Source organism: Oncorhynchus mykiss, chromosome 3, assembly GCF_013265735.2.
Source record: "Oncorhynchus mykiss isolate Arlee chromosome 3, USDA_OmykA_1.1, whole genome shotgun sequence".
Taxonomy (NCBI): domain Eukaryota; kingdom Metazoa; phylum Chordata; class Actinopteri; order Salmoniformes; family Salmonidae; genus Oncorhynchus; species Oncorhynchus mykiss.
In genome coordinates, this window is record NC_048567.1 from 53,433,129 (window position 1) to 53,450,137 (window position 17,009).

Genomic DNA, 17,009 nt, shown 5'->3' on the forward strand with positions numbered 1-17,009 from the left:
TATATATATATTCTACAGTGTATACTGTAGAATACTATACTACACACTGTAGTATCCATTGATTATGTAGTGCTTACTTTAGAATATTGCAGTATAGACTCAAAAAGGCTTCTTCGGCTGTTCCCATAGGAGAACCCTTTTTGGTTCCGGGTAGAACTATTTTGGGTTCCATGTAGAACCCTCTCTGTAAAGGGTTCTACATGGAACCAAAAGGGTTCTGCCTGGAACCAAAAAGGTTTATCCTACAGGGACAGCTGAAGAACCCTTTTAGGTCCCAGATAGTACCTATTTTTTCTATGAGTGTACTGTAGAATACTAAACTCCACAATGTAGTATCTCTCGATCGTGTATTGCTTACTATAACATTTTGTAGTATACTGTGGAATACTATATTATACACTGTAGTATCCCTTGATTATGTAGTGCTTACTATAGGATATTTCAGTATCCATTCAGAGTCTGGTCCTACCTACCTACAGGTTATCGAAAATGTGCAATTTTTATATTTGTGCAGTACGTTTCCTCAAGGAGAAAGACCCGCTATGCCCACTATGTCAAAGATAATAAAACAAAAACACTACAGTAAATACTACAGTAATGTCAGCAAAACACTACAGTAAATACTATAGTATACAACAGTAATATGCACAAAAACAGTACAGTAAATACTACACTACAGTCATGTTACCAAAGACTCCAGCCACCCAATCCCTCGACTGTTCACTTTGCGACCGTCTGGAAAACGGTCCCGGAGCATCGGCCATCAGACCAACAGGCTCAGAGACAGCGTCTACCCCCAAGCCATAAGACTGCTAAATAGCCGTAAGACTGCTAAATAGTTGATTAATGGTTAACCGATCTTGCACTGATTCTATGCTCAAGACTATATATACACGCTGACGCACACACTACATTTTCACTCTCACACAAAACCCATACAGATTCACATACACTACATATGCATACACGCGCACACACAGACACACACACACAAATATATGCACACACGCACACACATTATTTTGATGGGGTGTCCACAAACTTTTATAAATATAGTGTACCATGTGACTAACAATATGTAAATGCTTGACTCATTAAAACTGCACTGAATCTGTGCTATTAGAGTGAGAGAGAGTTAGCCATTGTTTCCATAAACTACAATGGTGTCCTCTATCTTGGTAGGCCCCGAGATGCTGTCTCAAACGGCCAGCTTCTAGCTAGGTTACAGATGACAACAAAGACTATTCTGTGTCAGAATCCCTGTGTGTTCCACAGAATGTGTTCCGACCACAATGGAGGCTCTCGGGGAGGAAGAAACTGCAAGAATCTGTAATTGAAAAGTTCTGATTTTTTGGCAAGGCCTACTATGTAGCCTGACAGAAAAGCAATCAGAGTGTGAAAGAAGCTTGAATCATAGCTTTCCTCAGAGAAAGAAACAGTCTAACTCACTCTTATCTAGCTGACTGTGTTTGAAGTCACCCCATTACTATGCAAGACCATGTTTCTTTACAGTGAAGACCGCCATAGAAAGAAACTATTACAGCATTGGGCCCTTCGCTAATGCATTCGCTAATACAGCAACACTCCATCACCACTCCAGAATAATGTTATTGAGTGATATTTGTTATTTCGAGATACTGTATTATCATAAAGGACTCATAACATAGCATTATGTAGCTACTGTACACAGTGTACTCTACTGTACTTGCCCTACATGTTGCACTTCTTCAAGGAGAGATATCATCTTTAATACCTGCTACCATAGATACCCCAGCGCTGATTATAATTCCTTTCAGGTCGGGATTAAGATGAGTCTGCTGAGTCTCCTGTTGTGTTTGCTTCAGGACAATATGGGAGCATAGTGAGGGAGGCGCTCCTCTCTCAGCAGGCATGCACAACTTCAGCTGTATTCATCACTCTCAAGGTTATTGATATGCATTGCAGGCAAGCATCACAGTGGCTTCAGTACTACAGTCAGTGAAAGAAAGTGCAACCCTTCAACCCCTTTAAAGTGGTTATAAACATAAAAAGCTAAGAAATAAAAGTATTGAGGCTAATCCAGACAGCTCATTCAAAGTCCAATGAACACAAATAAAACTAACAGGAATACATTATAAGTTCCAAAGGATCCCAAAATTATATAATTTTTTAACATTTCAGATTATCCTTTGATTTACTGTTAAAAAAAACACACACAAAAACATTGCAATTACAATAGGTCCTTTAATATTATTTCTCACAAATGGTGTAAAGTACTTAAGTAAAAAATACTTTCAATTACTACTTAAGTAGTTGTGGGGTATCTGTACTTCACTTCACTATTTATACTTTTGACAACTTTTACTCTTACTTTACTACATCCCTAAAGACAATAATGTACTTTTTACTCCATACATATTTCCTGACACCCAAAAGTACCCATTACATTTTTTTTTTTAGCTTAGCATGACAGGAAAATGCTCAAATTCACACCAGCTTTTTAAAGAGAACATTCATCGTCATCTCTACTGCCTCTGATCTGGCAGACTCACTAAACACAAATGCTTCGTTTGTAAATTATGTCTTGGAGTGTGCCTCTGGCTATCCTTAAATAAAAAACACCAAAATGGTTACGTCTGGTTTGCTTAATATAAGTAATTTTAAATAATTTATACTTTTACTTTTGATACTTAAGTATATTTTAGCAATTACATTTACTTTTGATACTTTAGTATATATCGTCATTTCCTATTAAGGTATCTTTACTTTTACTCAAGTATGACATTTGCGTACTTTTCCCACCACTGCAGCTGCGTTAGCTTCTCATCTGAAATACATGAGAGACTTGGTCTGATGCATAATGGGATAAATAGCTTACTTGCGCAACGCCCTCCCTGCCTTGAAATAGGAATGACTCTCCTCAAACTCCTTCAAACTTACACTGTCTGTGGACCGTTGCGTCTCATAACTGGTCTGGAGCTCTCGTATACCGGACTGGCTACGACCCTTGGAATTCACAGTATTTCACTCTCCAAAGGGATCATGTTAATTATTTAAAGATTTTCTATTTTGACAATTTCTAAATTACTGTGCCGTCGAGACGTTCTCATTTCAGAATAGATTCTTCTGGGCAGCTGACTGATGCAGTCCGCTCATACATTTTGGGAATCATACAACCTTCGGATTTTCTATTGATCCCGACTTCATTCTTCTTTATATTTTATGGAAAGAAGGCGAGCCATATCCCACACCGTTCCAAAATGGATTTAAATCCAAGCATAAAATGTAAAATAGTGGTCGTTGGGGATAGTGAATGTGGAAAAACCGCTCTACTAAATGTGTTTGCAAAAGATTCCTTTCCAGAGGTGAGTTTTATGTGACAGATTTTTCTATTTATTGGCATGATAATTGCGCGTTATCAATCAGCTCGCAACTTTTTAATATGTCTAAACTGCATTGTTGTTGACAATGGATATTGTCTTTCATTTGTAGGGCTACATTCCCACGGTGTTTGAGAACTACACGGCCAGTTTTGAAATCGATACGCAGAGAGTTGAACTCCGTCTGTGGGACACTTCAGGTAAGGAAGGACCCTTTGCGCATTATTCGCGTTCTGAAAACGTGCGTCACTGTCATTCCTGCTGTAGCTACTAAATACCATGAAAAATCGAGAGTTTTCGACATCAGAAGACAAGCATGAAATCCTGATATGCAGTACTTGCCACATCATATGCTTTACAGTAACTGTCATTCACTCTGAGGGGAACAGTCCGATGCTGCCTTTCTGGAATGTGAGGGAGAGGGTTAGATAGGGAGTCAGATAACAGTTATGGAAACCTTGTGTACACCACCAGCATTCTGTAGCCTACATCTGAAACGACCCACCCTCACACCCTTGAACATGTAAGACTGATAATGTGGGAACTCAGACACTGGTGTTGACTGTACAAAATTGTACATCAGTCTTGGGAAATCACCATCTATTAGGCTACTTTCGGACATTTATTTTTGTCATCTGCACTCCAATGTAATGGCATACCTTGCATTGGCGCCTGTTTTGTATGCCACTATATGGGTAAATTTGTGATATATTCTTTCAGCTGTCTATTAGGAGAAAAGCTGACGCTAAAGGGCGGTAACAAAAAAAGACACTTATTTTCCCCTGGCCAACATACACAGATTTTCAATCCGAGAGCTTGCATTACTTGTTTAATAAAGCCGCTCCCCCTCACAGCCTGACACACAACAGGAATCCCATATAGAGGTCCCTGTGGGATCTCCTTCCAGCCCCAGGTCTGGAGGTAATTACCTTCTATACTACAGCCTCAAAGCCCTCCAGTCTGGCTGGGTGATTGTGTGGCTCCAGTGGGGTGGAGAGTGGTTAGTAAAGGGTGAGGTAGTGCTTTGGGCTGCCTCTGTAGGGTGAAGAGGGGGGTCTAGAGAGGGGGTAGCGGTGGGATGAGGGAGTGTTTTGGGCTGCCTCTGTAGGGTGGAGAGGGGGGTCTAGAGAGGGGGTAGCGGTGGGATGAGGGAGTGCTTTGGGCTGCCTCTGTAGGGTGGAGAGTGGTTGGAGAGTGGTTAGTAGTGCTTTGGGCTGCCTCAGTAGGGTGGAGAGGGGTCGAAGGGTGAAGAGCGGGGTCTAGAGAGGGGGTAGCGGTGGGATGAGGGAGTGTTTTGGGCTGCCTCTGTAGGGTGGAGAGGGGTCGAAGGGTGAAGAGCGGGGTCTAGAGAGGGGGTAGCGGTGGGATGAGGGAGTGTTTTGGGCTGCCTCTGTAGGGTGGAGAGGGGTCGAAGGGTGAAGAGGGTCTAGAGAGGGAGTAGCGGTGGGATGAGGGAGTGTTTTGGGCTGCCTCTGTGCAGTGTGGTGTAAAAGGGGTAGTAGTGGGGAGAGTGAGAGACTGTTCTGGGATGCCTCTCATCTGCTCTGTGAATTCCAGCTGATTGTGGCTCATCCCTTGGGTTTGTCCAGGACACGACTCAGTGATTACACCACAGCTTCAAGAAAAGCTGAGCTCACCACACACACCAGGGCTGACTGACACACTCATCTACTGTTCCTGTTGGGGACCACCTTGGAAACACCAGGGAAGATTGCATTACACACACACAAACCAGACCTCACCACATACACCAGCGCTGACACATCTCTAAGGACTTCCACTGAACCGGCAGCCCCCTCTCTAGTCACAACATGATGGTGTGATAATGTTAATTTGTTGGAATTGTTTTGATAACCTTGTGGATAGCGTGGCACGTTTTGAGCTATATGATAGTGTTGTTTATTGTTATCACAAATGAGTCTCATGTGGAAATTGGAGTACCACAAGTACTGTATATGGCGCTGCAATGGATAGCTGACGTTTTACTGGCTCCTGGCTATTTTGTGTTTTTGTGCACTGATCTTAACTTTTTTTGTACATAATGTTGCCGCCATCATTTCCTATGACTGAAAAGACATCAGAACAGGGATCACTAACCTCTATTTGGATGAAGATTTCTATTTCAATGAGTCGCCGGGTCAGGACATACTGCTCACCCCAGACCAGGCCCTAATCCCAGAGACTTGGAAAAGGAAAAGACGGCATAAGAGAGGCCGACGTGCGGGCACCTTGACGAAACTACGTTGGCGAATAAACAATCCGCCTCTACCCTATGTTCTATTGGCGGACATACATACACTGGAGAACAAACTGGATGAACTCTGTTCGAGACTACCCTATCAACTGGACCTAAAGAACTGTAATATCCTGTTTCTCAGCATCGTGGCTAAACAAGGACATGGATAATATACATCTATTTGTTTTTTCTATGCAATGGCAGGATCAAATGGCAGCATTGGGTAAACTCAAGGGGGAGGTGTGTGTCTTTGTTAACAACACCTGGTGCGCAATCTCTAATATTAAGGAAGTCTCAAGGTTCTGCTCACCTGAGTTAGAATACCTCATAATAAGCTGTAGACCATACAATTTACCAAGAGAGTTTTCTTCTATATTTTTCATAGCTGTCTATTTACCACCACAAACCTATGCTGGAACTAAGACTGCACTCAACAAGCTGTATAGGGCCATAAGCAAACAAGAAAGTTTTCATTCAGAGGCGGCGCTCCTAGTGGCCGGTGATTTTAATGCAGGGAAACTTAAATCAGTTTTACCTCATTTTTACCAGCATGTCACCTGTGCAACTACAGGAGACAAAACTGTAGATCACCTTTACTCCACATACAGAAACGCATACAAAGCTCTCCCTTGCCCTCCATTTGGCAAATCTGACCATAACTCTATCTTCATAATTTTTGTTTACAAGCAAAAACTCAAACAAGAAGTACAAGTGACTCGCTCAATACGGAAGTGGTCCGATGAAGCGGATGCTAAGCTACAGGACTGTTTATCTAGCACAGACTGGAATATGTTTCAGGATTTATTTGATGGCATTGAGGAGTTTACCACATCAGTCACCGGCATAATGAATGTCGTCCCCACAGTGACCGTACATACATACCCCAAACAGAAGCCATGGATTACAGGCAACATACGCACTGAGCTAAAGGCTAGTGCTGCCACTTTCAAGAAGTGGGACACTAATCTGGACACTTATAAGAAAAAAGTATATTATCTGCACGACAGAAGTCAATGTATATCTGCTGATGGAGTTCAGTCAAATTTTCTTAACAAAACTAAAGGAGTCCCACAAGGCTCAATACTAGGCCCTTTACTGTTCACTCTTTACAATAATAATGTCGGTCTGTCCCTGAATAATAATAACTGGGGCTTACATCTCTATGCGGATGACACAGTTATTTATTCCTGTGCCCCCTCACTGTAACAGGTCATTCACGATCTTCAGCTTGGCTTTGATTCAGTTCAATAATTGCTCAGCAATCTTAAATTAGTGCTAAATGGTGATAAAATCAAGACCTGTGTATCTGTACCTTGAGAGGAGCCCAGATTGAGCTAGTCCCCAATTATAAGTGTCTAGGTATTTGGATTGATGATAAACTGTCCTTTGTCCTCTTAAGGATTACGCCCTTCTTTTCAATTTTTGCCTAAAATGACATACCAAATCTAACTGCTTGTAGCTCAGCCCCCAAAGCAAGGATATGCATATTTGAACCATATTTGTACCATTTGAAAGAAAACACTTTGAAGGTTTTGGAAATGTGAAAGGAATGTAGGAGAATATAACACAATAGATCTGGTAAAAGATAATACAAAGAAAAAAACAACTGTTCATTTGCATTCTTTTGTACCATCATCTTTGGAATGCAAGAGAAAGGCAAGAGAAAGGCATCAGTGTGCAAGAGAAAGGCAAGAGAAAGGCATCAGTGTATGTGCAACATTTTTGACTGATTCCATCAACCATTGCATTTTTGTTCAAAATGTTGTATCAAGACTGCCCAAATGTGCCTAATTTGTTTATTAATTACTTTTCATGTTCAATATTGTGCACTCTCCTCAAACAATAGCATGGCATTCTTTCACTGTTACAGCTACTGTAAATTGGACAGTGCAGTTAGATTAACAATAATTAAAGTTTTCTGACAATATCAGGTATGTCTATGTCCTGGGAAATGTTCTTGTTACTTACAACCTCATGCTAATCGCATTAGCCTAACGTTAGCTGCACCGTCCGGTGGAAGGGACACCAATCCCGAAGAAGTTTTAAAACACACATTGAGAAACTGACTAAAAAGTTGCAGGTAAAGATTGGTTTCTTATATAGAAATAAATCCTGTCTCACTTTTGAAAGGGAATATTGTTCAAGCAACACTTCCAGTAATTGACTGTCGCGACCCAACCTACATGCAAGCAGCAGCCTCATTAAGTTTGCTGATTACATGACGGTGGTAGGCCTGATCCCCAACGACGATGAGACAGCCTAAAGGGAGGTCAGAGACCTTGCATTGTGGTGCCAGAGGAACAACCTCTCCTTTAAAGTCAGCTAGACAAAGGAGCTGATCGTGGATGACAGGAAACGGAGGGCCGAGCACGTCCCCTTTCACATTGATGGGACTGCAGTGGAGCGGGTCAAGAGCTTCAAGTTCCTCGGTGTCTACATCACTAAGGATCTATCATGGTCCACACACACCAACACAGTCGTGAATAGTGCGCGACAACGCCTCTTCCCCTTCAGGAGGCTGAAAAGATTTGGTATGGCCCTTCAGATCCTCAAAAAGTTATACAGCTGCATCTTGACTGGCTGCATCACCGCTAAAAATGGTCAAAGACTCCAGCCACTCAAGTTATGGATTGTTCAATCTGCATGACAAGTGCTGCCGTTGCACCAAGTCTGGAACCAAAAGGACAGCTTCTATCCCCATGCCATAAGACTGCTAAATTGTTGGTTAAATAGTTAAACAAATATCATGGACCCTTTTCATACATTTTTGCAAATGTATTAAAAATAAAACAACTGAAATATCACATTTACATTTTTACATAAGTATTCCGACTCTTTACTTAGTACTTTGTGGAAGCACCTTTGGCAGCGATCACTGCCTTGAGTCTTGCATGATGCTACAAGCTTGGCACACCTGTATTGGCACACCTGTATTTGGGGAGTTTCTCCCATTCTCTGCAGATCCTCTCAAATTCTATCAGGTTGGATGGGGAGCGTCGCTGCACAGCTATTTAAGCGTCGCTGCACAGCTATTTTTCTTTCTCTCCAGAGATGTTTGATCGGGTTCTGGCTCTGACTGGGCCACTAAAGGACCTTCAGAGACTTGTCCAGGAGCCACTCCTGCGTTGTCTTGGCTGTGTGCTTAGGGTTGCTGTCCTGTTGGAAGGTGAACCTTGTTCCCAGTCTGAGGTCCTGAGTACTCTGAGCAGGTTTTCATCAAGGATCTTTCTGTACTTTGCAGCTCAGCTCATTCATCTTTCCCTCAATCCTGACTAGTCTCCCAGTCCCTGCCGCTGAAAAATATCCCCTGCTGCCACCACCATGTTTCACCGTAAGAATGGTGCCAGGTTTCTTCCAGATGTGATGCTTGGTATTCAGGCCATCTTGGTTTCATTATACCAGAGAATCTTGTCCTTTAAGTGCCTTTTGGCAAACTCTAAATTGGCTCTCATGTGCCTTTTACTGAGGAGTGGCTTCCGTCTGGCCACTGTACTATAAAAACCTGATTGGTGGAGTGCATCAGGGATGGTTATCTTTCTTGAAGGTTCTCCCATCTCCACAGAGGAACTGGAGCTTTTTTCAGCGTGACCGAGGCCCTTCTCCCCCGATTGCTCAGTTTGGCCGCCTGGCCAAACTGAGCAATCGGGGGAGAAGGGCCTCGGTCACTCTGAAAAAAGCTCCAGTTCCTCTGTGGAGATGGTTCTAGGACGAGTCCTGGAGGTTCCAAACTTCTTCCATTTAAGAATGATGGAGGCCACTGTGTTCTTGGGGACCTTTAATGCTGCAGACATTTTTTGGTAATCTTCCCCAGATCTGTGCCTTGACACAATCCTGTCTCGGAGCTCTGCAGACAATTCCTTCGACCTCATGGCTTGGTTTTTACTCTGACAATGCGCTGTCAACTGTGGGACCTTATGTAGACAGGTGTGTGCCTTTCCAAATCATGTCCAATCAATTGAATTTACCACAGGTGGACTCCAATCAAGTTGTAGAAACATCTCAAGGATTATCAATGGAAACAGGATGCACCTGAGCTCAATTTCGAGTCTCATAGCAAAGTGTCTGAATACTTATGTAAATAAGGAATTTCTGTTTTCGGTTTGTCATTATGGGATGTTGTGTATAGATTGCTGAGGAAAATGTTTTATCCGTTTTGGAATAAGGCTGTAACTTAACAAAATGTGGAAAAAGTCAAGGGGTCTGAATACTTTCCGAAGGCAGTGTTCTATTAGATAGGTACTAAAGTATATCCCCCCTAACCCACCTCACTGATAGATAAGCAGGATGTTGAATGATGAGAGATGTCTTCGTTACGTTGATTGCCATTGTTACACTGTTCATTATTTGTCTCACAGTGACAGATACAACAGTATCTCTTTGTATACTTTCCTCCAGCTCTGAAATGCCCATTTCTAACAGTCTGTGTAGTAGGTTACTGTGTAACTGTAAATCCCCCATTTCCATCAGCTCAATCCTACGACACTATTTTAATGTTTCCATAGAAAATCATTCATACCAGAAGGTAGACATTCCACATCTCTCACGCATCCTGGTTGAGCCGTTTATAAGACTTGAAGTTTAGGCTATGAAAATAGGGATCTTGTGGCTGTTGGTTAAACCTACAGGATCTGCTTCGCAATACCTGAAAATATTTCATAATTGTTTACATCTGCTGGTGTGGATTTGTTTGTGAAAATAATTCAGGGAAGTGGTAGTCTGTGTCAGACCACAGCGTATGCTTCATAGGCATTCTACTCAAATATCCAAATGGCCCCACTTGTATAGAAGTTTACTCCTGTGAATTCAAACTGGGTATAATTGTGTTTAGGTAAATTAAAAGTTCAAATTAAAAAAGACTGATGGTGTCATTGGTGTTTTAGTCCTTATACTGGTCCACATTGAGATCATCTGGATTCCATTTGTGAATCAAAACATATTTCTGGTTTGGGTGGGGTCGTTCGTTGTAAAGCCAGCTTCAGAAGTAGTGGATCCGGTTTTGAGGGATTGTTATGATTTCTTGTCATGATGTGAAATAGCATAATTGCCACTACATTCTTTAGAATTCAATGGCACAATTCAAGAACCAAGTTATTCTACACTGCTTTGTATTCTAAAGTAAAGTCCCTTTGGCATGGAGCTTATAGAGAATGACACAAATATCTCTTCAGAATGAGGAACTGTTTCCTACAATGGAGACTGTTTGAAAGGTCTATGATATCCGGAATCCTTGGAACATCCCTACCCTAAACCCTAACCTTAATCCCTATGCTAACCGTAACTTAACCATAACCATAACCCTTACCTAACCATAACCCTAACCGTAACCATTTTACATTTCAACCTCAATGGGGTAGGGACATCCCAAGGATTCTGGAAAGCACATACGCTGTTTGAAGTATGTGTGAGATATGACGGTTTCCTCCCTAGACAGTAGGGATTAAAGACAGTATTTAAACAGTATTTAACGTGGGTGAGGGAAGACCCCTCCCACTGTAGACATTTCTCACAGAGGGACAATGGGGAGAGGGGAGTTTCCTGACATTGGTGTTGGTTTGGTTACTTTACCTGGATGCAACATGACCCAGTACCCCACATAACGGCCCAACGAGACTATAGTTGACTAAATATACCCAAGAAAAAACTATAACTAAACAAAAATTATTTTTAATTTCAGACAAATTATCTCTGTGACTATAATTGGACTACTAAGTGGACTGGACAAGGATTTTTGGAGAGATTGAGAGTTTTTCAGTGTTAAGCACAATTAATATTAGCAGCACAGATGCACAGCACAGTTCTGTTCAGCAGTGGGAAGGACTCGTCACACTTGACAACCACAGTCAACGTCAGCTGGTGACCTGCGGGGGAGCAGGTGATGAATGTGTGCAGACAGGGTCCCCTCCGTCTCCGCCTCCGATTATACATATTGCGCAGGCGACTCCAGCCTTCTAGTTAGCTACCCTTTGACACAAGCTGCTTTTCAAAATGAATAACAATAGCAGCATTGAGTTTAATAGTAAAACAACAGTCTCGCTGTGTTTTTCTCTCTGTTGAGTAGGCTATAGAAAAGTAGTCTGACTTGGAATTTGTAGTCTCGCTCAACCCTCCCACTTTTCCCACTGCATTTCATATACAGGTTCTGCAGCCAATGTAGCCAAGTCTCCCTCTTTTCTATAGAGAAAACATCTTGAATCTAGCCCTTTTGTCACGACTTCCAGCGAAGTTGTTCCCTCTCCTTGTTTGGGCGGTGTTCGGCGGTCGACGTCACCGGCTTTCCTTTTGTTTTGTCTGTTTTACACACCTGGTTCCCATCTCGTGATTATGTTCCTTATTTAACCCTCTGGTTTCCCTTTCTGTTTTGTGTGTGATTGTCTTTCGTGTGTTGGAGTTCGTATCTTGTTTTGTGTTTGTTTTATAATGGGATTTTTGCGCCTGCGTCCTGCGCCTGACTCCTTCGCTATTCTCTAGATAGACTCTGGCACCGTTCAAAAGACATGACCCATAATAACGGCGCTACGTTTTTTTCTTTATATTGTGCATAGGCGGGCCATATTTTACTTTTCTAAAGCATATTGAGGGCCGTTCTAAAACCAGGCGACCGGACCATTAACCATTTGTTTAGGCCACACCTTGTTCAGCAGGACGAAACATTTTGGAACGTTCAGATAGAAACAGGTTATGTATACTAAACAAAAATATAAACTCAATGTGTAAAGTGTTAGTCCCATGTTTCATGAGCTGAAATAAACGATCCCAGAAATGTTTCATGCTCACAAAAAGCTTATTTCTGGCAAAAGTTGTGCACAAATTTGTTTACATCCGTGTTAGTCAGTATTTCTCCCTTGCCAAGATAATCCATCCACTTGAGAGGTGTGGCATATCAAGAAACTGATTTAACAGCATTAATATTCCACAGGCACCTTGTGTTGGGGACAATAAAAGGCCACTCTAAAATGTGCAGTTTTGTCACACAACACAATGACACAGATGTCTCAAGTTTTGAGGGAGAGTGCAATTGGAATGCTGACTGCAGGAATGTCCACCAGAGCTGTTGCCAGAGCATTGAATGTTCATTTCTCTACCATAAGCCGCCTCCAAAAGTAGTTTTAGAAAATTTGGCAGTACGTCCAACTGGCCTCTACCGCAGACTACGTGTAACCATGCCAGCCCAGGACCTCCACATTTGGGTTCTTCACCTGCGGGATCCGATGAAACTGGGTTTGCACAAACTGAGAATTTCTGCATAAACTGTCAGAAACAGGGAAGCTCATCTGCGTGCTTGTCGTCCTTACATGAGTCTTGACCTGACTGCAGTTCGGCATTGTAACCGATTTCAGTGAGCAGATGGCAGACAGCATGTATTGCATTGTGTGTGCCGAGCGGTTTGCTGATGTCAACGTTTTGAACAAAGTGCCCCATGGTGGCAGTGGGGTTATGGTATGGGCAGGCATTTATCTACGGACAACGAACACAATTGCATTTGTGATCCTGAGGCCCATGTCGTGCCATTGTCGTGCCATGTCGTGCCATTCATTCACCGCTATCACCTCACATTTCAGCATGATAATGCACAGCCCCATGTTGCAAGGATCTCTACACAATTCCTGGAAGCTGAAAATGTCCCAGTACTTCTATGGCCTGCATACTCACCAGACATGTTACACCAGATACTGACTGGTTCTCTGATCCATTCCCCTAATTTTTTTTAAAGGTATCTGTGACCAAAAGATGCATATCCGTATTTTCAGTCATGTGAAATCCATAGAGTATGGCCTAATTAATTTATTTCAATTGACTGATTTCCTTATATTAACTGTAACTCAGTAAAATCTTTAAAATTGTTGCATGTTGAGTTTATATGTTTGTTCAGTGTAGAACAAACATACCTCTCTGACATATTGAATAAGGAATAACGTCGGCTCTATTCATGGATTTTTTCTGCAACGTCCGGTAACGTTCTTCCAACTGAACGTGGCCCTGGTAACATTACAGGTACCTATATGCAAACATATGCAAACATTTGGAAAGAAAGGAAAAGGGATAGAAAACAATTTATTGACTGAATTCGTCTTGCCATTATGCTATATCTAACTTTATTTTGAGTTAAAGTGGACCCAGTGACTCAGACTTGAGCACTTGGACCAGGACTCGAGCACTGGGACTCGGACTCCAGCCATAGGGACTCGTGACTCGACTGTTGGTGACTTGGACTCGAGCACAGTGGACTCAATTCGGACTTGAGGTGAAGTGACTCGGCTAGATCACTTGGCGAAACAGTCAAAGTCATTAGCCCCCGTTGTACTTTTGGACATCAAGGTGGCTGCTGCGTCTGTGGAACGTTGATAACAATGGCAATGACGTGACTGAGTGATGGAGGTTCAACCCATACTACTTTGCTAATAATTTGTGGATTGTGTTTCTCTCTCTCTCTCTCTCTCTCTCTCTCTCTCTCTCTGCTTGTGTGTTGTAGGTTTGTTTTGTATGTAATGTACAATATCTATCTAGGCTGATTATGGAATTTACATGGAATAGGTCATTTATTATTTTTTACATATGTTTGTCATGTTTCTGCTGTTGGGAAGAGAAGGTTTTCTGCATAACTTCACAATGTTGGTAAGACAAGGCAATGTATGTTTGTGCACATGGAAGTCAGTGATACATGTTTACTATAGGTTAATGAGGCAATACAAATGTAATGTGACTAAAATGAAAGAACATTTAGTTGACTAAAAGGGCCCACTGTTTTCTTCATTTTCACAATAACTAGACAAAATCATTATTCAAAAGACAAAAATGTGACTAAGACTAGACTAAATCTAAAACAAAGAGTGCCAAAATGATCACTGCCATAGAGTTATGTTTAAGATGTTTAGTGTACACTAAGTATGTCACAAGTTTATATTATAAAATAACTTTCACTTATCCTGTTTGGAATGGAAACCACTGCAATCTGACCCTGCTCTGCAAATAACCTTGTCATTGTTTGAGTCAATGCATCTGTGGAATGGGAAATGTTTGTTAACTTACAGTAAGTTGCAGGGATTTGAGGAAGAACTGTGACTCACTTACCACATAGATCCACTTTCACTTTTCCACTTGACAACAACATGGTGATGTTTTTTTGCAGGCTCTGCATACTATGACAATGTGAGGCCTCTCTCCTACCCTGATGCTGATGCAGTCCTCATCTGTTTTGACATCAGTAGACCAGACACCCTGGACAGTGTACTGAAGAAGGTGAGTGTTATGTGGTGATATAGCCTACTCTTGTCCGTGAAGCTATAGTGGCCTGTTCCAATGGCATTTTCACTCAGTCCCCTTGACCCATGACCCTTTCTGAAAAGGCCTCCATTTGTGTTTCTGGGGGAAGTGGCCTTTGAAAATCCCTATTCTGCTGAAAACTAAGGCTGTATCAATGAGAGAGGGGTCTAATACTAGGGCAGCACCAATGAGAGCGGGGGAGGATGGTGAAAACAAACTCATGTGAGGCTCAGAAGTAGTCTAACAGGCCTTGTTCACATGTGGTCTCCAAGACATGGCAATTGTGTGACTCAGTGCCCTCTGACCTGGGATGTCACTAAGGCTCAGTATTGTGCCAGCTGAGAGGAGTGTGGTCCAGTGAGAGGGGGAGTGATCCTTCCTCTGGAGAGAGCATAATCACCAGGCTTTTTCTCTCTTTAATCCCCCTCCATAGGGTTCCAATTCTAGACTAATGTTGATCTCTCCCTTTTCTTTCACCCATATAGTGGAAAGGAGAGATTCAGGAATTCTGTCCCAACACCAAGATGCTGCTGGTGGGATGCAAGTCAGACCTCCGCACAGACCTCTTTACCAAATCTAACAGTGGACATACGCCAGTGTCCTATGATCAGGTGGGTGTCGTGTCTTTCTAAATTTTATTTAAAATCATGAGCTTAAACATAATCATGTGTTAAAAGTGCTCGGAACAATTCGTACTAGACAGCTCTCCAGACTGATATCTTTGTGTTATTCTCTCTCTCTCTCCATCTCAGGGCTCCAACATGGCCAAGCAGATCAGTGCTCCCTATATCGAGTGTTCATCCCTGCAGTCTGAGAACAGCGTCAGAGACATCTTCCACGTGGCCACGCTGGCCTGCGTCAACAAGAGCAACAAGAACGTCAAATGCAACAAGCCCTCCAGGAGCACCAAGAGGATCTCACACAGCAGACCTGACCTGCCCACAGTGGTGTCAGACTTCCAGAAGACCAAAGCCAAGACCTGTGCTGTTATGTGACTGCATGGGCTGTGATTGGAATCTTGGATTGAAAGACAATGTTGAAGGACATTATAATGAGCATATAATCTTTGGATAACTATGAAGGGCTTTGTGCACTATTAGAAGACTATCGATCTCCACAGCTATTGCCAACTGAATGAGAGATGGTGTTTAGGTAGCTGCAGCAACTATACTGTGGTATGTCATGTACGTTATATGTGGTTGTACCCTGCCTTTTTACAAGTTAAATGAGGCATAACACCAAGTAGTCAATGTACTTACACGAACTGGATATATTCACCTGGAGTTAACTGGGATTTATCATTCAGAACTAAGAACTGACTGGTGTTAGTGACTTGATGCCACAGAATCTGAGAAAATGTATCTTGGACTTTGTTCATGAACTCTCTGGGGAATTCCACTGAAATGACACAAAAGAGCTGTACTTAAATTCTAGGTTTGAACTGGAATACCATGGTGGAGAATGCAGGCAGGGTTGTAGAATCCTGATGATTGAAAAGCTTCATTTTCAGAAGTGTTCTAGGTAGCAGTGTTTCGAATCTTATGTTCTTAAAAGCAAGCAAAATAGTTTGTGGGAGAGACAGTGAACGATATGAGATACGTTTGTGTGTAATGTTCTGAGAAGCACAGATGATAACCAGGATACTGTTACCCGTTCTCCACTCCATGCTGTTGAAGGCTCCTGAATGTCATGTGACCTGTGTCATCCTTTAGGCTACTCCTTCCTTTCTCATCATTTGTTTTCTAAATCTGTTAATTCTAAATTACTCTGAGATTTATTCTAAAACAATGAAAAAATAGTTCATTTCAGAACTGTCAATTTCCCATGTTTAAATGTACTGTAGTCATGCAAATGTAGTGAAGGTTAGATTTGATGCTTATAAATGTATAAGCCCATCATTGATGCCTCAATGCAGCTTTTATTGACTTATGGGAAGCACACATATTCAAACTAAATTCTCCTATTTAGGCTTATGAGAACTACTACTGTGCAAGATTATAGGGGCAATAAGTGAAATTTGGTTGGGATGCCCCCCCCCCCACACCTTGCCTAAAGTTTTAGTGCCCCTCTCTTGATCTGTAACTCACATTTCTATGTGAATTCTACACATTTTGCCATGGAGTGTAGAGAGATTTCCTGCATTTGAATGAAAA

At 42.0% G+C, this 17,009-nt stretch overlaps 1 protein-coding gene across 1 annotated transcript; it reads left to right on the forward strand.

The window, feature by feature from the left end:
• The first annotated feature begins 2,899 nt into the window (after nt 1–2,899).
• LOC110520194 (rho-related GTP-binding protein RhoE) lies at nt 2,900–16,754 on the forward strand. Its single transcript, XM_021597343.2, has 5 exons — nt 2,900–3,344; nt 3,472–3,559; nt 14,723–14,832; nt 15,342–15,467; nt 15,609–16,754. The coding sequence occupies exons 1-5, from the start codon at nt 3,240–3,242 to the stop codon at nt 15,849–15,851; spliced, it is 672 nt and encodes a 223-aa protein (XP_021453018.1). The 5' UTR covers nt 2,900–3,239; the 3' UTR covers nt 15,852–16,754.
• Nucleotides 16,755–17,009: the final 255 nt, after the last annotated feature.